Source organism: Protopterus annectens, chromosome 9.part0, assembly GCF_019279795.1.
Source record: "Protopterus annectens isolate FY-2018-M chromosome 9.part0, PAN1.0, whole genome shotgun sequence".
NCBI lineage: Eukaryota > Metazoa > Chordata > Ceratodontiformes > Protopteridae > Protopterus > Protopterus annectens.
Window position 1 is genome coordinate 210,762,454 of NC_056743.1, and position 23,504 is coordinate 210,785,957.

The following is a 23,504-nucleotide window of genomic DNA, read 5'->3' on the forward strand; positions in this document are numbered from 1 at the left end:
GGAAAGCCCTACACCGAGCCTTTATCCAGCAACCCCCATCTCAGATGGGTCCTGAGCTGCAAGGGTGCAGGGAATTCCTCTTAATGTAAGAATGCTGGTCTAAGAGCACAGTGATACCAAGCAGTCTAAATTCAGCAGTTCTGAATCTAGCCTATGGTATGTAAGGCAAGGAAACAGAATATCTAGTGGGAAGGAGTAAGGGAGAGTCACTTAAAGGTCAAAGTGAGAGTGTTTATTATTATACTATCAGATGACCTACAGTTGTACCCCATCTGAACAAATTGGCAGAGCACTGGGAGACTATAGAGTGTTTCCTATAGAGGATTTTAAACTGGAGAGGTTTGCTTATATGCAGGCGTGAGGTACCCTGTTTGTGAGGCTTTTATACAAGCAGGATAAAAGACTTTTATAAAATTAAACCCTCAGGCCAATCAGATAAAAACACAATAAGCTATTGACCAGTAGGTCCCACCTTGGATGGTCTCTGCTCCCACTACAGTGCAAAATAACCCTTCCAGTGTAAAACTGGTTTTGAGTTGAAGTGCAGTAACAAATGCCTTACAATAGAGGTAAGAATTCCTGCAATATCAGGAATCCTTGGAAATAAGTTCACTAACCCTGAGAAATGTTCACAACACACAAAAGTTTTGCTAAACCCAGAAATATTTTGGCAGACCTACTCAGAACAGCTTTTGCAGTATGAGAGGATGTTAGGAAATATCAAAATCTTGTTAAAACAACCTAGGACCAGTACAGTAACAAACAGATGGATTTTCTTTAACAAGTATAGGCTGAAAAACAAGGATAAAGTCAACCAAATAAATACATGCAGCACAGAAGTCTTAGATATCACTGAAACAGTTGCAGCAAGTGCAAAAAATATCCCTATATCAAGTTTATAGGCCAGATGATTTTAGAAGCAATCCAAGTATTGCAGTTGCAGATGTCCAAGCCAGGCACAAGGAAACTCTGAATAAATGAGCCCAATCACACAAAAATGTAATTTTTTTTATATCAGCAAGATGAAAGCCTTTTATAAAGTTAAACCCTAAGCCAACAGAGTGCAAAAGAACCCTTCCAGTGTAAAACAAACTGGATTTGAGCTCAAGTGCAGTAACAAATGCTTTACAACAGACGTAAGAATTCCTGTAGTATTAGGAATCCTTGGAAATCATTTCACTAACCCCTAGAAATGTTCACAACACACACAAACGTTGCAAAATGTACATGCAGCACAGAAGTGTTAATTATCACTGAAACTGTAAGTGCAAAAAATATACTTATATCAGCTTTGTAGGCCAGATGATTTTAGAAGCAATCCTAGTCTTGCAGTCACAGGTGTCCAAGCCAGGCACATGGAAGCTCTGAAGAAATGAGCCACTTACTAACCAGTTACTGAAATTTGCCAAAAAATATGATTTCACTTGACTGTGTCTTCTGATATTCAGTCTTCACACTGGAAGAGCTGAAATTAAACTGTTATTCAATGTACAGCCATCTTGGAAGCCCAATAATTTGTAGAATTTGATACTTTTATAAATATGCACCCTAATGTAACATTTCTTCACTTTATCTCACAGATATTGTTATGTTAAATAAAAAAAAATGCCCAAGGATTCAGAAATGGTTGCAGTAACAAGTAATCCCTAGTGAGAGTGGCTTGCCTCTTGTTGTAATCCTTTCTGATTTGGAGAGAGGCCCACCACCATGATTTTATGTATTCGGTAGAAGTAGAGGACCATCCCAACAGCCATGCTACATGATAATGAGGCATTCTGGCAGAATGACTAATGCTTATTAGCTAGCCACGTAATGTCCACCAGAAATGCCTGCAGGAAGTAAGTTTCAAAGAAGAGTGATTCAAATTATAGCTTCTCTGTGTAGAATAGCACAGCTGGCTGTGTTAATTAACATGGACAAAGTGCTGCAGTCTCCATTTATATTCAAAGGGAAAGACTGCAATGCAGATACATTTAGGGAGGTTCAGTGGATTAGTAATGGTGTATGTGAAATGTGCATCTCTGTCTGTCTGTCTGGGTGGTTGCTGTAGAGGATTAGATAGGGAATCAAGAATGTAGGTGTGTGTCTGTGTCTGTGTGTGTGTGTGTGTGTGTGTTTTTTGTCTGTGAATATGAGTGTATGAATGCCTGTACTTGTATGGAAGACTGAATGTGGAGAGAGCTTGTGCCAACATGACCCATGGACGTTTAGTGGTAATTGCAAGCAAAAAGTGTGTTTTTCACTGATGACAATTACAGATGGTTCAGAGATATGCTAATTAACTGATAATGAGGTCTTCCTCATTGCGGTTAAACATATTTCTGAATAGATTTCTGTGGTAGGCAGTTTACATGAATAGTAGGAATTCTTTCTAAATGCTGGGATGATCTTTCTAGAATTTTATGCTGTTGTTTACCAACAATATAGTACTGACACTAGCTTGTAAGATCTGTCACTGAAGATAACTGTTGCGTCATGATAAGTGTTTTGTGACTTTAGAATTGGCTTAAGAATTAGAATGCCTTCATGGTCGGCTGGATGACTAGCTGCTAACACAATCTGCCAGTGTAATTCTCACTTACTCAAATATAGGGCAAATTTCACCTCCCCCTCACCTAATTGCACTTTATCATGAAAAAGGAAATCTTGAAATTATAATGTTTCTGATGTGTCTATAACATGGTGTAATAATTTTAAGGTTACCTTTTTAAAATTATTATAATTTTTTGGAATGCTTGTAGAACATGTTATAATAATTTGAAGAAGATTATCTTTTTCATGTTAGAGAAAGTGAAAACTACAGTTACAAATTTTGCTAGAAGCTTGTAAACTGCCAGTTCTTAATAGGATTTAGAGTAAAAAGTAATTGGGAAAGCTAACTTCATTTATTAACAAAAAAATAGGCGTTTTGCATAGATCTTAATGTTCCTTAGAAATGTTTTGACACGAGACAAGTGAAGAAAGTATCCATTACGTTCTGATTTGAATACATCAATGCAATGACAAACATTTTTGCAGTTTTGCTTGCACCAAGTAGTTTTTGATAAACATATATAATGTATTTCTTTGCATTTCAGAATCCGAATCGTTGATTTTATACTACATAGAACTGTGATCAAAAATGAAAGTAAGTTTGGCTTTATTTGTATGCATTTATACTGAAACTTTTACCAGAAGTCGTACCTTCTTGGCTTTATTTTTACTTTGAGACACCTTGTACATCTGAATTTATATTATTTTGTTTCTACATTACAAGAGTAATTCAGAAAGGCTTACCATGATGTGGGAACCTTATCTTGGAATGTTTTTACATTGTAGTAAACCTGTCTGATTCAGTAGGGTTGCCACCTTTTCAAATGCCCAAAGTGGGACATGTTCTGTAGAAATGTCAGATTTTCCAGGACAAAACATACCTACAGCCGTACATAGTACAGAACTTTACTTTTTTGCACAAATAAAAGCTTATTCTAGTAACATTTGAATTGCTTATGCTACTTCACATAACATATAGAAGTTTCATATATAAAATAATTGTTTTATGCAACTATTAAAGAAAACTTAGGAAATACTTTTGTCCTGAAATCTCAGGACATTTGCCATTTTTTTATTTTTTTCGCAGGACACAACTGCCTAAAGAGGGACTGTCTCTCGCAAAGTGGGACAGGTGGTGACCTAGTGATTCAGAGATCATTCGGACTCTGAGATTTTCTTTCACAGGGGGGCCTTAGCCTGAAGAGTGGTCTTGCTGCAGAAACTACTTGCTGATCCAGCAGTACAGAGGAGGGGCTAATGCTAATTAGTCATGTGATATAATGCAGGAATGCTTGCAGCTCCCAATTTACTCTTGGAGGAAGAATAAAAGTCATGAAAAGATATTGTTCACACATTCACTTCTATAGGAGTACTCACAATGCAGGTAAGCACAGCAGAGCTGTGGGGGTGGGGGACATATCAGTGGATGTGTGTGCATGTGTCTGTAGACATATGAAGGAGGCATGGGTGTCTATGTGTGTTGGAGTGCAAATGCTGGCGTGGTGGTGTTTCCATGAGTGTGAGTGGCTTGTTTGCGGAAGAGTGGATTTTGTGTGTGTGTGTGTGTGTGTGTGTGTGTGTGTGAGTGTGTGTGTGTGTGTGTGTGTGTGTGTGTGTGTGTGTGTGTGTGTGTGTGTGTGTGTGTGTGCAGGCATTGGCACAGGTGCCTGAATATATATGTGTGTGTGTGTGTGTGTGTGTGTTTAAGGGTGCCTTCGCTAGTGTAACACATGGGTACTAGGGTCAGGTCTGATGGCAAGTATTTGATGCAAATGCACGGTGAAAAGGCACTAATAAGGTGCTTTTCTGTGTGACTTTACAATGTCTCTGAAACAGAATTTCTTCTCACAGCACTAAATGATCTACACATTTGGCAATTATTGCAAGCTCTCTAAATGCACATGAGCATTGGTCAAGGATTTTGTTTACAGTAAGGATGTCCTTGAGAGGAGAGGTACAGTCTATGGGTGTGTCCAGGTGTAAATGTCACAAGGTTCAGTTGCCTTGAGTTTTACTGTTATTCCTGAAAGTGGTTGATGCGTTTACAATGCCACTTTCCTTCTGTAGTTCAGTGCATGGTGAGAAATTACAGAATAGATAGTGATTTAAATGCATGCATAAATGTTATTTACTGCCTGTCATATAAGCAGAAGTATGCATTCACGTACAGTTAGTAAACTGTTTTTGGAGTTGTTTGTCTTTCGGCTTTTCCCGGTTAGGGGTCACCACAGCGGAACTCCGGTCCGCTAATGATTGGCAGTTGTTTTTTTTATGGTGTCAAGCTGCCAGCCCAATGCCCAACCTTCAACGAAGGCACTCCCATTCAATACATGTCTTTTGAATGCCCACTCGACTGCGGGGAGGACATGCAGACTCCACAAAGAAGGCACTCCCAACCCAAGCCGAGAATCGAACTGGAGAACCTCTTGCTGTGAGGCAATGATGCTATTGTTGCACCACCATGGAAGTATGAATTCATATTTCAGACAGTGAAGTTATGTTAGCTAACACCTTGCTTGAAGTCTGAGAGTATGTTTTACACACAGATACACACACACAGACATATCAAATAAAACTGAGACACTTCAGTAATATGTTTTGAGATGACATTATTTCCTTTTAATATATTCAAGTATTGGTTATAATCTTTATAGGATCATAGGATCTTAGGAGGTTACTAGGCTAATGACCCTGGGGCCCTTACAAGCCTAGCCAAGAGATTATCCCCAAAAAAGAAACCTCAGTCAGCATCTGTCACCCCTGTCAATGAGGGACAAAGGTGGAACCCCTGGGACAAATTTATGATTTCCCATCCACTCATCAAGATTGTGCTTGAAGACGGTCAGTGAGGTAATCTGTTTGACATGTATGGGAAGTCCAGAAACAGGACAGCCTCTGGGAGACAAACCTGTCTCTCCAGCAGGTTTTGTTGATGTTGCATATTAGATTTAGCTTATTGAGTGGGTAATGCATGAGGATTTAGACTTATGGATATGGAGCATCTTTAGTAGGGCAGGGTCCGATATTGCCTTGTAGGTGAGGAACAACTCCAATCTGTGCAACCCTTTTCCAGTTACTATCTTAGCCACTACTTTACTATTTTTATCTAATAAAACAGGTTTAAATTTACACTACATTTCTTTTCTAACAGCTTGTGATACACCATTGACTGTCTTCTTAGGATAACCTCTCTGCACAAACAATACACTGCAGTTCCTTTAACTTACTGCTGAACTGTACTCCATATGAAGTTGATATACTTACTCTGATGGCCTGACTTTTAAAAATATTAGTTTTCATACATTCACACTTTACCAATATAACAAATTGTTATTTTAACAATCCTTTCTGTATAACATAGTGCCCACATTTCCAAATCCTCGTAAATTTCCTCATGCTAGAATTGGATCACTTCTTGGTTGCATTCTCCTTAAATCCCAAATAAAATGGTACAATTCTGTATATATTCCTTCAAGAATTCTTCTTCTTTCCATAATATAAATGCAACATCAATAAAGAGCAAGAAACATTCTGTGTGCTGAATATAACTTGAATGGTTAACATAGATTCCCAGTCTGCCATGAACAAGTTGGCAAAGGTTGCGGTAATCATAGCCCCATATCTACTTTCTGCCACTTGCTTAATAAAAAAAGCTTTTCCTGAAACAAAAAATAATAAATTTTCAAAATCATCAGCAGCAGGTCATCAGTCATGTCTATTTCAGCCACTTCCAACCATCCAGCATTCAAAATGAGAAATGTCACACTTGAAATGCCTTCTTTCTGAGATATCACAGTATATAATGATTTAATATCATGTCACCCTATACCGGTCCTTCTAACAGTAAATTCTAGATCCACTGAATCCATTATAAAGAAGGGCATCCTGGATAAAAGTGGATGTAACTGTTCCTTGACTTCTCTAGTCCAGTGTTCAGATTTTGAGCCCCTGGCAGAAATAATGGGTCGAAATGGGGGGACTACATTATCCATCTGAACCTTTGCTATAAAAAACATTATGTGGATAACAGGTTTGGAAACATTACAGAATTTATAAGTCAAAGTAAACTTTATTGTCGATCAGATATACACAGCAGTGCAAGCTGAATAAAATTATGTTGCTTTGGTCTCATTGCAAGACATAACGATGATCACATAGTTTGGATGACAATAAGACTAATGCACATATGGTAATAATTAAAGTATTAAAAACAAAATAAATTACCACAATTGGACAGGAAGACATTAGACAATATTATACTAGTAGGTATTGCAAGACTATGAATTCACTTTGTGATTACTTAGAATATTGCACTTCATCAGTTGTAGTATGATATATTCTGATGTTCATATTGCACATGTATGGAGTGGTGACTCACTCCTGACTATTTTCCATTCAGGAAGTAATAGCATAAGAAATCAGGATAACTGTACCAGTTATTGAAGCAATTTGCCAGAGTGATTATTATACATGACACTTCACAACAAGTGGCATATTGATCTGATTATTCACTGTCATGCCTGGCATTCAAGTTCAGCAGCCTTATGACTAGAGAGAAGAAGGTCCTGTTCAGTCTAGATGTTTTGCCGTGTAAACTGCGATACTGCCTGCCCATGGAAAGACATCCCATGGGCAGGGTGATCGTTGATTATTTTCCTAGCCCTTCCCATACAACGAGTCTTAAGCAGATCATCCATGGATGGGAGTGCAGAACCAATGACTTTTTCCTGCTGTCCTCACTCCCCTCAGGGGAGCCTTGTGGTCAGGTGCTTTGCAATTACCATATCAAACTATGATGTTATTTGAGAGGATGCTCTTGATGGTCTTCCTGTAGAAGGCTTTGAGGATGGATTGAGACAGGTGTGTCTTCCTCAGTTTCCATAGGAAGTGCAGATGGTGTTGTGCCTTCTTCACTGTGTGGCTAATATGAGTTGACCAGAAAGGACAGCTGAGGTACACACCCCCAGGAACTGGGTGTTTTTGATTCTTTCCACTGCCACCCCCTTAATTTCGAGAGGTTGCTGCATCTCATGAGTTCTCCTGAAGTCTATGAATTCTTTGGTCTTGCTTACATTTAAGCCCAGATTGTTGCTATCGCACCAGCCTATCAGATGCTCCCCTTCATCCCTGTAGGCTGTTTCCTCACCATTTCTGACGAGACCTACAACAGTACTATCATCCACAAACTTGATGATTGTGGTGGATTCATACTTGGGCATGCAGTCATGCATTAACAAGGTGAACAGCAGAGGACCCAGGATTCAGCCCTGAGGGATACCCATGCGCAATGTAATACTGTTATGTCATCAACACATTTTGAAATATAGGTCATTACAGATTCCGTATACTCCTCCAGGTTAATATGATGGTTCTTTACAGCTGCATCTCAAAACACGGACCAGTTGGTACATTCAAAACAGTCCTGTAGTGCCAAGACTGCTCCATTGGGCCATATCCTTTGGTTGTAGGTTTGCCTCTTTTCAGCAGTGGTATGTATGCAGGAACCAGCATGATGACCAGATGGTCTGAGTTGCCCAGGTGTTTATATGTTACTGCTTTGTAGGCCCGTTTTACATTTGTGTACACCTTATCCCGAGTGTTCTCCCCTCTTGTTGCTAAGTTTACATGTTGATGGTAATGGGGTAATACAGATTTCAAGTCAGCTTGATTGAAAACACCTGCAATTATATTGGCAAACTCAGGGTTCTTATTCTGGAGGGCAGTTATTGACAGATACAGAATGTTCAGTACCAAATTGGTATCAGCACAAGGGGGGATGTAAACAGCTGTTACACTCTCTCCATTGAATTCCCAGAGCAAGTAGAAGGGTCTGCATTTTAGTGACATGAACTCAAAGTTCTCTGAGCAGTGAGAGGAGATTATTTCACAGTTTTTACACTATCTGTTGTTGATATACACACAAACACCCCTCTCCATGTGATTTGCCAGAGAGAGAGAGAGAGAGAGACTGATTTCAGTCAGCACAAAATAATGACATCTCCACCACATATTTTGTACTATCATTCTGAGTTTCAGTGAACACAAGTAAACAACTATTTCTCACTTTAGATTTAAGTAGTCCATTTGCTCTCCAGTGAGCATACATTTGCTAGCAGCATGCAAGGAAGAGCAGGCCTGTGAAGATTTCTTTTCAGTCTGGCCTTAATTCCTGCTCTAGAACCACTCTTTCTTGATCTTTCACAACTTTCGCTTTTAATATGCTTCCCATGTCTGATTGTCATCTGGTTAGACTGGTTTGACAGCTGTCTGCAGTTTTTGTCATATTCCAGTAAGATTCCATGCTGCAGGAGTTCCTGGAGTGTGTTTGTATTTGAGTTTACAGACCTCTCTGCTAGCATTTCATCAACATGCAGCACATTGAGATACGAGATCAGATTTTCAGAAGATTCTCAGCATTGTAGTTAATTATACCTTAATTTCTTGCACTTAACTCTTCTTTTTCTGTTTCTGATGAAAAACAAGACAAATAGTGCACTTTGCTGTAAAGATCCAAAGCAGCCCGTGACGCACAGGGCACCACTTTTTGTTTTTTTTATTTATTTTTTTATTTTTAATAAGCATCCCAACTTAAAAAAATGCTCACAATTAACTTATTAAAATTACATCTATGTGGTTGTACACTTTAAACATTTCATATCTAACAGACGTAATAAAACTATATCTTCAGACATTCCCAGCGTAGAATTTATATACTATTCTGAGTCTGTGTTTAGCATTCATAAGGGGCTACATGTAGTCCTTACCTGCTGTGTCAAATTATAAAATCTTATTTTTATCTAGTCATAATAACTCATATCTGCCCTTCACAAACATTTTTAAAAGTTTCTATATTGTTTAATAGATCTGTATTACTCGCACTCTATTTCTTGATATTATTTCTGTCAACACTAATATTAGAAATATTACTCATTTTTGCATCTGTGATTACTTGTCTAGTGAAGAAGTTTAAGAAAAACAATGTTCTCACTAAATTAGCCCTTCTACTGGTGGGGTGAACGAAAGCTCACATTTTACCATCTCTCTTTCCTCATTAGTCAAAGAGCTGGAGGAAAATTTCATTGCTTTAAATTGGCCAGTTATGTACTTGGAACCCATTTTTACTCAGAGTCATTCCATTTCTTATATACCTGTAATTTTGCTAATAATTATGGTTGTACTACATTCTGTTCATCCTTAAACCAGGTCTCAGATAATATCTGGGATTTCCTTATCTGCTGTAACCCTTGTCTTTATATTCAAAATGACAGAAATACCTCCATTCATTGTTGTGTTGCTCCTTCCTCTGCACCCTTTTCTGTGAACCTACTTCCTGTTCATTAAAGGACTGCTTCTTTTCCTTTGGCTGCCATTGTCAAGGATCTGTAAACTCTTATTGGTTTGGGGTAAGATTTTCTTTAAACATAAAATCATCCTCCACCTCTGTGGGTGAGTTTTGCAAGTTCTCAATACCATCATTAATAACTGGCTGGATTAAGTATTTTATAGCCATTTTTCAAACACCTTACAAGTGTCACAGTCCTTTTGAGTACAAACTAACTTCTTTAACATCCTATCTCTCAACTGTCAAACAGTTTAGCGTAGGAAAAAAAAATCTTGTTCACTTGTGACACACAATCACTTCTATTGGGGATTCTTAAAAGATAATGCCCCAACTTCTCCCCTCATGTCCTGCATGAGGGATTCATTGTGCTTAATTAGCAGTGTCAAAACACTCAGTCCAGTGTCATCAAGTAATTCCTTCCCTTTTAGAAAAATACTGTAGTCCACTGTCATCAAGTAATTCCTTCAGTTTAGAAGAAATATTGTCACCTTCCTTTGTACATTAAGAAATTTCATAACACGTAAACCCTTTGGAACATGTTTCTCCTTCATACTTTTGTCCAAAAGCAAATTGTTCCTCAACAGGCTTTTATGTTTGAGTCTACTTCTTCAGTTGGTTAATCAATGTCTTAGCATCCACAGGGCTGCACTGATTTTTGCAGAATTACCTCCTCCTTCTATATGCTCTGAATCCTCAGATTGCTGAATATTTGTATCCAGAATTCCAAAGTTGTCAGTAGCATTATCTTGTTTCATAGGGGTTAAGTGATCTTTATAGATAGACGCATCCTTTCCTAAATGTGTTCTATTTACTCTGTCTAACATTATTTATCTCATCAATCCAGTCATTAATTATGTAACAACAGATCAAGCCATGCCAGTTGCACAAGTGCAATCATCACAAGTAAGTCTATATTTACTACTACAAATCATCCAACTTTTGACATGTGGAACACAGTTCACCAGTGTCATCAGATGATACCTTTAAATACACATAACATTTATTATATAAAAGGCAAAAATGTTTGTATTCAGTGTCATCAGATAATACCTTTAAATATACAAAACGTTTATTACATAAAAGGCAAAAATGTTTGTATTCCCTGTATATGATGGTCCTTACTCACCTACTCATGGAGATCAATTTCAATGAAGACAGGTGGAGGGAAAATTACCACCGACTGCTTACAAAGGGGAACCACTCAGGATCTCAAGGCTGCAGCTGACCACCTCTAGGTGGCCATTGGATGGATGCTGACAATGCCTGTCAAAAGTCTCATGACCTAAATGGAAATTGCCTTGGTTATTATGTGTTTATTTTCTTTTCAGATTGTAGTGTATTCTGCTGTAGCCCACACCCTAGCCAGATATAATGTGGGTTGTCCTGAAGTTTGGAGAATGACATTTGAGGTCAAAATTTCACTCCAGCAGTAATAAGGATTTTCCTCTTCCTCCTCCTCCATATTCTACATATGTTCCTTAACCATTTTAGACCCAAACAAACCTTTTTCCTGGAGGGGGGGTTTCATTATCATCACAATGTCAGCTTTGACAAAGGTGTCTAACCTCAGCCACTTCTGCTGGTGAACAATACTGGATAATTTGGCTTTGTTTAGAACATTTAATGGAAGTATAGCTGCATGCATCATAAGGTTAATTCTAGTAGGTATCTTTATTGACTGTGATTTATCCTTCTACATTGTTCTGTCAGGCATCTGGTCAGTGGTCAAGAACATTTCATTGGTTACCTCTTGAGAAAAATATACCTTGCGGCCAAATATTTAAGCACCTACAGAAACAAGTAGAGGTTGCATATGAATGCTTTCCAAAGGCTGCATTGGCTTCCTCATATGAAGAAAGAACCTCAGGGTTGGGCTGTGTTAGATCTTTTTTGAAAATAGCTGTTAACAATAAATTATTTGATTTGGGAGCCTCTGATCAGAAACTTCACTATTTTGGAGGACAAACGACATAATTCACGGTTTTGGAAGTAGAGCTACCATGTCCATTATCTCCCAAGTAGACTTTTTAGCAACATAGAGTATATCTGCAGGTGGGGACCTGGATGTAAATCTCAAAAACATTCTGCAACATCCACAGCAAGGAGAACACAGGGCTAATTTTCATGTTCTGTTTCTGATATGTTATGCTCAGGACATTCTTAAGTTTGGGTTTGCTAAGACGGGACAGAGGAATTGTTATGAATCCATCTTCCCTATCAAGCATATCAACTGTAGAGGACTCCATGACCGTGTGTGTGTGTGTGTGTGTGTGTGTGTGTGTGTGTGTGTGTGTGTGTGTGTGTGTGTGTGTGTGTGTGTGTGTGTGCACGCACTCTTGTACACCTTGGGTGGGAGTAAATCAAATGAAGAAGATCTTCCTTATAAGACTGAGTAGTCTGAGGTGCTACAAAAGAGCTTTAGTTCTTCCATCCTGCATAACAGACTGTAAGGGTAGTGGGTCAGCAAAAGGAAAAATCCTGCAGGCCTTAGGGTTCATGGCCTCATGCATTCTTCTAATTCCATATGCCAGACTGCATATGAGGAAACTTCAACGGTGCTTAAAAAGTCTTTGTTGACAACATTCTCAGGACCTGAAAACCATCATTCCTATCATACCCTGTCTGAGGACAGAATTTGTTTGGTGGGCAGCAGCATGCAACCACAACAAGGGACTGCCCTTTACTAAACCCAGTGCTGCCCAGACCCTAACCACAGATGCATCAGACTATGCCTGGGGGTCACACATGAAAGGCAAGTGCATTCAGGCCCACCGGAGCCCTAGTCAAATTCATCTGTACATCAACCAAAAAGAGATGCTAGCTGTGCAGCATGCTCTAACAGCTTTCAGATCCCTACTCTCACCAGGACAACTGCTAATAAAAACAGATAACACCACAGTTATGTGGTACATCAAGAAGCACAGGGTTAACCCACTCTGCAGGCTAGCCATGGCCCTGCGGAACACGGCCTTGGACATGCAGGTCTATCTGCAAGTGCAATCCTGCCAGGCAAACAAAACTCACTGGCAGACGACTTAAGTAGAAATCTCCTGGACCCACATGAGTGGCAATTAGAGCCCAACACCTTCAGCCTTCTGATTCAGAAATGGGGGTCCTCAGAGGTGGATCTCTTTGCCTTCCCCTGCAGTCACCAGCTCAGCAAATTCTGCACCAGGCCACCTCACAGCAGGGCCTGGAAAGTGGATGCCCTATCCTTCCAGTGGGTAAATCTCTCAATCTATGCCTTTCCCCCCTGCCCCTTTTCTCAAGAGTATTGATCAAGGTAAGACGGGACACAGCAAGGTCAATTCTGATTGCCCCGGACTGGCCACACCAGCCCTGGTACCCACTCCTGCACAGCCTGACACCAGTGCCACCCTGGCACCTACCCCATAATCCAGCCCTGCTCTCTCAGCAGGGGGGACAGATTTTGCATCCGCAACTGCAAATCCTAAATCTTGCAGCCTGGCTTATTCCTTGAATTCTCCCTCAGTAACCAGCCTAAGCAAGCAGGTGCTGGATGTTATTCTTGAAGCCAGAAGACCCAGTACAAGGAAATCCTATGCTGATAAGTGGAAAAGGTATTGCTCCTGGATTCAGTTTAAGGGAGAGGACACGACTCTGCCCTCCCTGCCTCTAATCCTGGATTACATAGCAGATCTACTCCACAGAGGCCTATCTTTTTCTCCATTAAGATTCATGCTTCTGCCATCTCAGCTCATTACAACTCTGAGCCACCCCTATTCTCTCACCCTCTCATCAAGCAGTTTCTGAGGGGGGCAAATAACTTAAGGCCACCAAGGAGAGCACCCACCCCTGCTTGGGACCTTAACTTTGTACTGGAAAAGCGCACACTGCCTCCTTTTGAGCCTGCAGCATCAGCAGACTTAAAATTCCTCTCTTGGAAAACAGCATTGCTCCTGGCCATCACTTCAGCAGGAAGAGTGTCTGAGCTACAAGCACTTATGGCCGTGGAACCCTTCATTATTTTTCATGCTGCAGAGTCTCCCTCAGGACTAACCCTTCCTTTATGCACAAAGTAGTGTCCAGCGTGGCTCTCAACCAATCTTTCCCTTTGTCAACCATCTTCCCTAATCCTCAAAATAAAGGGAAAGGATCCTGCACTCCTTGGATGTGCACAGACAGCTCAGATTCTACCTGGACAGGACTAAGCCCTTCAGGAAATCTGACCAGTTACAGCTCATTTTTGCACCAGAGGCAGAGGGCAAGGCCATTTCAAAACAGACAATTTCCAAATGGATAGCACACTGTATCCATTTCTGCTACAAACACCATGGGAAACCAACCCATCAGGGAGTCAGAACACATTCCACTAGGGCAACTTCTACCTCTACAGAATTCCTCAGGGGAGTCCCTACCAGGGACATTCTGGAGACTGCTACCTGGAGTTCTGTACACAAATTCACCAAGCATTTCCACCTGCCTATATTTTACAAATCCAGGGCAGGTTTTGCAACTGCAGTCCTGCAGGGCATACTAGCCAGCCCAAACACTTCTTGACTGCCTCCACCCTTTCTACAGCTTTGGGAATCAACCCAAGTGTGATGACTGCAACAGTGAAACACGAAGAACATAGTACAGTTGTGTACACTTACCATAAATGTAGATGTTCAAGTGTATTCACTGTTGCAGTCCTGGTTTCCCTCCCTCCAGCCTCCTTATTTCTCTCTCTCTCTCTCTTTCTTCTCTCTGTGTATAATACTAACTCCTTACAGGGGTGTTGGTATCAGTATTGGTATTTACTGGTGGAGCTTTTTCCACCATGCCTTAGCTCCCTATTGGGGAGCTCCTGACATTTGGGGCAAGAAAAACTGATGTAATTGCATTGGCTGCCTGTGTTTATACCCCTGACGGCCTGACGTCAGACCTGGAGTGACAGCAACCGACACAGAAATACTAAGCCTCTGTTATTCGGGCTGACTGAGGGCTACCTGCAGGCAGATAACCCAAGTGTGATGACTGCAACAGTGAATACACTCGAACATCTACATTTATGGTAAGTGTACACAACTGTACTTTTTTCAGGTATATTTATTATCAACTGTAGGAGAAGTTGTGGACAGTAATTGATAAAGAGTTGAAGGATTTTATTTGGTAGGGTGAGTGTGCAAGAATAAAGTGAGATAAGTTAATCATCCCAACAGAACAAGGCGGTTTAGGATTACTGATTTTGAAGGGATATTTTAGAGCTACTCCGTTAAGGCTCTTATACATAACACAAACAAAAAGCTACAATTCAGAGCAGAAAGTAAGGATAATGAAGCATGGAGCTTATTCAAGAAACAATAAAAAAAAAATATTTTGAACCAAATCCTTAAGGAGAATAACAATAGTCATACAAAATATTCTGAAAGAACCTTATGTTGGTCAGGAATGAATGCAGGAATGGTTAAGGAGAGGCAAATTCAAACCAAGAGATGAAAGTTTAATATCGGCAGCCCAAGATAGTAGGTACCTACATGCTGGTGTACAAAGTCCATTGAACATGTGGGAGAAACAGGAAAATGTAGGTTTTGTAAAACCGAATTGGAAACAGTCACACACCTTGTTCCTGGTTATGACATAATGATGGCAGGAGGACTGTATACTAAAGGCATAATAATGTGGCAAGACTGTTGCACTGGGGATTGTGCAGGCATTATGGTATTGAAGTGGCTGAAAAATACTGGGAACATGAGCCACAAAGCATCACAGAAAATGATGAAGTTTATATCGCATGGGATCACCCATTACCAACAGTTCAAAAGATAGAGGCTAGAAAACTGGATATAGTGGTCCTAGAAAAGAAGACAAAGGTAGCATTGATCATTGAAATCGCTACACCCATTGACTACAGTATCTTGCATACAGAGAGACACAAAGTCATAAAATATCTGGATCTGCAGGAAGAAATGAGAGCAATATGGAAGAAAGATACCCAGACAGTTCCAATAGTAGTAGGAGCAACGGGTCTTATAAAAAAAGAATCTACAATTATATTTAGGTATGTTAACAATCTATGTAGCCCCATACGAATTGCAAAAGGAGTCATTACTGGCCACATTGCGGGTGCTGTGAAGTGCACTTTTGGCTGACATCAAAGACTGAAATAATACTAATTTCATGAACTTTAATTGTACTTTGACTTAGGAATGGGGTCCATTCCCATCGTACTATGTAAAACCCAAAAGATTTGTAGAAATAAAAAATATATATTATAGTCATGAAGTAGCAGAAAGTATACTTATAACTAAGCCAACATGGGAATGGAGAAAGGAGACTCTAATGATAGGGATGACTACAATCGGGGTGCAGAGAATGGACAAGAAGGGGTTGGAATTTACTAGAGGAAACTGGCTAAGGATCCAAGGTATTAGGAACACATAATTAGAGAAGAAAAGGCAGTAGAATGAGAAGAGGCCGAGAGGACATTTGGCTTGCATGCTAGTGATTGCCTTCCCTATCAGGGATTGATATCAGAATATATACAATGAAAAAGTAATAGGGGAATCCCGAATGAAAGACCTGCATTGGTTGAGTTTTTAATTGAATCTAGATCAGAAGCAACTGTTAAAAACAAGCTAATTAGTAGGGCATATACAATATTGCACTATAACTATAGGAATCAATCAGAAAATGTCAGAAAAGATTGAGAAGAGAAGTTAGACATGCAGTTTACAAAGAAGCAATGCAAGACATACGCATGTCTCCCTAATACACAACAAAGTCTAGAAGATTTAGGATTTTTGCCTGGAAGTGTTTGCTTAGATACTTTTATTTCCTAAGCAGATTCCAAAGAATTTTTCCTCAGGTGGATGGCAAATGTTGGAGGTGTGATGAGGAAAAAAGAAGGTAATTGAGAGCATATGTTTTGGGAGTGTAGAGAGTTGTCAGACTTTAAAAAATTCCTACAGAGTACTCTGTTGGAAATACTCAGTGAGAAAATGAGTGCAACTAAGGAAATTAATTTTTGAGCTGGGATACAGGATCTGATTTGCCTGAGCACAGTAAGGCCTTGTTCAGTTTAATTGTAATGCGTACCAAAAAGCAATTAGAAAATGGAAATAAAAATCTAAAACTATACTAGAAGTAGCAAATATTGTAATAGAGATAAAAGAAAATGAGGTGGGATTGTTAGAAAAGAGGAGTAAATTACATAGAAAACATGTTGTGGGAAAAATACATGCAGAAAAAAGTTTTGGAGGAAGAATGAGGCTTAAGAGAAGGCAGGAACTGAATAATTGATATAATGTTGCCTAGACTATAGGGTATATAACAATACAAATAAAACAACACTGTTCAGTGACATTTGCCAGTGGGAAGACTCACAGTAAAGAACATTGGGGATAAACCACTAGGATTGAAGAGCAGTCATAAAATACAATGGCTTTTAGTACACAAAAGATGTTGGAATTTATTAAATAAATCTCTTTTAGCCTTGAAACTGTAATGGGTAAGCACTTTTGTCGGCAAACATCCAAGCATAAACTTCTTCAGAACCAAAATGTACTCAGCAGTGTTCTTCTGTTTGAATTGTTTGTTACTGAGCAATGTTTTGTTTGTATTGTTTGTTACTGAGCAGTGTTTTTCATTTGTATTGTTGTTTGCTAACACTGACCAAATTTCTGTTCTGGTGTAGGATGTATAACAATGTATGTGATGTGTAATGTTTGTAAATGTGAACTTAGTATTTTTGATTACTTTTAATTGCCTATGTCACAAGTGATAATTCAGTAAAGATGTTTAAAAAAAATAACTAAGAATGCTCTGGTAAGATGAGCAGTGATTTTGTATTTCACATTAAAAGCCTGGATGGAGAAGAGAGACCAGAAAATTTCTGTTTGGCCAAGAAAAAGAATCCTCAAATTTCTCATAGTGGAAGAAATTGTCATGTGATATATTTTAAAGCAGTAGTATAGCATGTTTGTAACATCTGGTTACTAAAATGTGTTTACTGTGCATTATTTTGTATAAAGCAGACAGATTTATTGAAGGGACAGCAATGTAAGATGGTGCTCAGTAAAGATACAACTCAGTGAGATCAGATATATATATATGTATGTGTGTGTGTGTGTGTGTGTATGTATGTGTGTGTATTTGTGTGTGTGTGTGTATACATGTGTATATATATATATATATATATATATATATATATATGTATATGTGTATATGTGTGTGTATGTGTGTATGTATGTATATATATATATATGTGTGTGTGTGTGTGTATGTGTGTGTATGTAGATATGTATATAAATGTTTCTGAGAATCTGCTTAACTATGAAGTATGATTTATAACAATTTCTATGAATACAATATTTTATTCTATTGGCAATAATGAGTTTGAGTAAATGCTCATATACAAGCAATTCAAGGTTTTTTTTGGAAGCTGTTAACTGTATTTACATGACAGAAAATAGATGCATCCTAATATATGTAATGTTTGAATCATATTAGCCAAAGTTTTTGATTTAAATGAATGTTAGAACTTATTTTTCTCTCCTCTTGATTTCTAACATCAAGATTATTTGAATGCTATTTGAATACAAGTGTTTTATATTACATGGATGTATATAGTAGTATGAACAGTTTAAAAAAAAAAAAAAAAAAAAGATTTATTTTAGTTTATATGATGCTGTTTTACCAAATGTGTAGTCTTGTCTTGCTAGATAATTGAATTGAAAACTGTTAACTTCAGTTAAATATAACTAGTATTAAATTGATAAGGTGGTAGCTGACGTACTGCTGCTTAGGGTAGGGCGTTAACTTGAGTGGTAAATACTACTCTAAGTTGGAGTTTACAACTCCAGGCTGGATGCAAGGTTTAATCCTTACATTATTTTCACTTGTTCATTGTTATTTGTATATAGTTTTGACATCCACAATATATTTTGTACATTCATTGTCACTACAAACAAAATTGAATCCTATACGAAATCCCATAAGAGATTCAATAAATACAGCTATATTTAAAGGTACACCTAAAGGAGGAGATGTAACATTACTTATCTTGTTATTTGTTATTTTGATCATAAGATTCTTAAGTTTTAAAAATGCCAAATGACATCTTTAAAAGGAATTTCTTTAAACATTAATGGATTGAATAATCCATGTAAAAGGGCAAGCCTAATAAGATACATTAATTTACATAAGGCCAACTTAGTCTTCCTACAAGAAACCCATCTCTTGAAAAAAGATATTGATAAACTAGTCACAAACAAATATACAGTATTGGTTAGTTCAGAGCACACTCAGAAAAAAAGAGGAGTGACTATTTTATGGAATAAAAGTATGCCCATTCCTAAAACCATTAAGTCTTATCAGGATGACAAAGGAATGTTTTGTATGGTTACAATACAAATTAATGGGAAGACTTACACTTAATGTATATTGGATACCTGGAATTGGTATTAATACAGTGAAACATCATCTTGATAAGATCATATCATTCTCTATAGGAGATATTATTTTAGCTGGTGACTTTAATTGTATACTACATGAAAGTGATACTACCACTATAGGAAAGAGAAGAATTACATCTAATGCAAAACATTTAAAGGATTTTGCTAATTCTTATCATTTGAATGATATTAATAATCAGATAGATTCAAAATCATTACCATACACCTTTTTTCTAACAGATACAAAACTTATTCAAAAATAGATAGGGTCTTTATTTCTAACCAGATGGTAACAGATTTAATTAATTCCAAAATCATTTCATGTCCTATATCTGATCATAATTCAATTGTTTTGAATTCATGATAAAAATACTCATAATGTTCAGATCAAAAGGATACCAGCATACTTAACTCAACTAAAAGACTATAAAGAATATATACTTTCAGAAGTAAAACATGTTTTAGACATAAATAACACTCCTGAAGTCTCCATTGTTTATGTTTGGGATGCCTTAAAATCATATCTATATGGACAAAGTATCAGATGGTATAATAATAAAAGGAAATCTTGGGATAAGGAATTGTTAGATATTCAAAGTAAATTAGACTCTTATAAACATAATAATAAAGAAAATATTATGGACAAGAAAGTTATTGAAGAAATAAACAAACTAAATGAGAAATACAAAGAAATTTTAACTCATAAAGTTAAAATAACTTTAGAGAAATACAAGTTTTGTCTTATTCAATAAGCCCCAAATACTTACATAGACTTAAAAATAAAACAAAAAGGTTGAATAAACAAAACCATATCAAAGAAATCTTTTCTCTAAGGAAAAGAAGAATGTTTCTAGTATACCAGAAATACTAGATGAATTTAGAAATCACTTTCACAAAATTAACCATAATAATATTAACATGGAACCTAAAGATAAAATAAAGGAGTTTATAACCACAAATATGAATAAAAGCTTAATAAACAACAGATTAAACTATTGGACAAGGGTATTTCATATACAGAAGTTATTACACAAATAAATAAGCTTAAATCAAACAAAGCACCGGGTAATGATGGTATTATACCAGAGATATATAAAATCCTTTCTAAAAAACATATTCATTAATACATAAGGTTTTATTTTGGCCCAAACTGAGTTAATAACCCCCATCTTGGCAATATACATTTATTTCGCCAATTTTAAAACCTAATAAAGATCCAACTAGATGTTCTTCATATCGGCCCGTCTCATTACTTAATGTTGATTATAAAATGTTTATGAATATCTTTGCTGATAGATTGAAGACAATCATTCCCGGCATTATAGATATAGATCAGACAGGCTTCATTGTAAATAGAAATACTTTTGATAATATAAGAAGAACTTTAGCATTAATAGATTTTGCAAATAGGAAAAAGAAAGATTTAACACTTATTAGTCGTGATATAAGTTCAGCATTTGATTCAGTAAGTTGGGACTATCTGTTTACCTTAATGAAGTGCACAAACTTCTCGGATGCATTTGTAAATCTAATTGAACATTTATACAAAGGAACGTTGGCTTATATTAAGGTAGGAACATATGTTTCACAAAAAATACCCATTCTTAAAGGTACAAAACAAGGATGTCCACTTTCTCCACTATTATTCACTTTAGTAATGGAGCTTTGGGCTAATTTGATCAGAAACAGTACTGACATAGAGGGTTTTGAAATAGATGAAAATACAACATCCAAAATTCAACTTTTTGCAGATGATGTTCTAATTACATCAGCAGGATCTAATTCTTCTATACAGTCACTATTTGATAACATGATGAATTTTAAAAGTATTTCTGGTTTAATATTCAATGAAGAAAAAACTAAAATACTACCTATATATACGAAAAAATATTCTCATTAGTGATTTTACTAAATATGTACCCAATTCAGGTCAGATAACTTATTTAGGTATAATACTATCTAAAGATATTAAATCTATTATATATAATAATTATAATACCTGTTTTCTTAATATACAAAATCTTTTAATACCTGGAATAATATGTTTTTACTATGGAGGAGAGACTTACAATTATTAAAATGATAATATTCCCCAAGATTTTATACTTAATACAATCAATAATACTTCCACCTACAAAAATAATTATCAAGAAACTGAACACACTAATGTTAAATTTCTTATGGGCACCTAATAGACCTAGGATTGCATTAAAGAAACATACTAATAGCTGGTCTCAAGGGGTATTTCTTTTCCAGACTTTAATTTATATACTATCTCTTCTATTGTAAAGTTATTACTTTATTAATAGATCAGTCATATGTCACAAAATGGAAAGATTATTGGGAGCTAATTAGTATACACTTCATGAAAATCTCCTTAACACATAAAAATATGATTGTAAATAACTCCATGTTATGGTTACTAAAGGAATTTTGTACTTCACCTATTACACCTAAACATATGGTTTGTTACCCATTAAATATTATTATTAGTTATCGTAACTTTATATTCATGCACCCTAAGTATAGGGAATGGAATTTTATTGTATTTCCTATAATGTATACTCAGGGTATGCTTTTGTCATCTACATCTGAAGGAACTCATTTAGCTATAGATAATGATCTAAAGTACTGGTATCAGTTGATATCTGATAATAAAGTTAAAAATCTAGATTTCTTAAAACAAGAATTTGATCTAAGAGAAACTTGCTGGTTAGAGGTTCAGACCTTTAGACAACATCTCATTAATAAAATAGATTTAATGTCTATAACTGTTAAAGAATCTATTCCAACACTGATTGATTACTTGACATTAAATTTACAACATAAAGTTTCTGATAAAGATAAACTTTCATACATACATAAAGTTATCAGACAAGAAACTTTTTACAGTGTAGATTCATACTGGAATTATTTCACTTCTATTAATGGGGACCCACCAAATCAACAAGATAAACAATATATATTGGAATCTGCTTATAGAACTATGTCTTCCATTGTCTGGAGACTTTATACATGGAAATTTTTACATAGATCTTTTTATACACCTTTGATGATGAATAAAATAAATAATAAAGATAATATATGTAAGAGATGTAATGTAGAAATTAATGCTGACTGGGCTCATATGTTTTATGACTGTATAAAATTGAAAGAATACTGGAAGTCAATTAATGAATTTTTGCAGGCTCTTTTACAGATAATTTCATTATTTCTAAATCTCTTATATTATTCAACACACCTGTACCTCAAAGTGTTAAAAGGTTAAGCTTCCCTTGTTATGGTCTATTCTAGCAGTGGCTAGGAAAATAATAACTAGAAATTGGATTTCAGATACACCTCCTTCATTCAATGAATTTAAAAATGTTATGAATATAGTGTGCCATATGGAAATAAACACAATTAGGACTAGAACAAATAGAAAAACATCTTATTTTATTGTATGGGATAATTTACAAAATTTGTTAAAAAAATTTTAATTTCAATAGCATGGTATTTTAGTTTAATTAATTGATCTGATTGTAGTGGATGTCTTTGTAAATACTTTAGTTGTTTTGTTGAATATTATAATAATACCTATTTTTAATTACTTGTATAAAATTGTTATGATATTTCTCTTATATGTTAAAACAATAAACCTGTTTTGAAAAAAAAAAAAAAATTTCTCATAGTGGTAGTTAAACTTCACTTGTATTATACATTGTCTCAACATCAGTTGCCTCAGCACTGCGGTTTCAACAGTAGTTCGAACCTCTTTGTCCAGCTAAGCAGTAGGAGACGATGCCTGAATAAAAACTGGAGAGGCACACTCCTTCACAAGTCTGTTTTTAAGTAGAGATATAGGATTTCCCCAGCTTGAGAAACCTTTTGACAGGAAGAGCTAAACTCCACATCAGGTACAGGAAAAGAGTTGGAAAGGTCTGGTAGGCACCTTATTCTTTCATTAAAGTTTCTTCTTTAGCTGGCCTGGAGGGGTTTGAGCTGAGGGCAAAGCTGGCCTTGAACCCAAAGAATTCAAAGTCTGTTTGGAGTCCTGCAAATCAGAAGATTGAACGTATTATGACTGTTAATATAAATGCAACTGCAGTATATATTTACTGTGTTTGTGTACTAAAGATGGAAACTCCACCAGTCTTACACTTGGGGATGTAAAATTCCTCTAAACTAACAACAAACTTTCAAGTTTGTATTCCGCAGTGTTTTTCTTTCCTCCACAGGGACATCTGTGCAAA

The 23,504-nt window shown here is 36.8% G+C and overlaps 1 protein-coding gene across 1 annotated transcript in view; it reads left to right on the plus strand.

Moving 5' to 3' along the window:
• The window catches only part of ANO9 (anoctamin 9), a 567,237-nt gene that overhangs the window by 29,897 nt on the left and 513,836 nt on the right, over positions 1-23,504 (plus strand). The window contains exon 2 of the mRNA XM_044082760.1: positions 3,078-3,127. Coding sequence (XP_043938695.1) covers position 3,127 — 1 coding nt within the window. The 5' untranslated portion in view covers positions 3,078-3,126. The remainder of the gene's footprint in view (positions 1-3,077; positions 3,128-23,504) is intronic.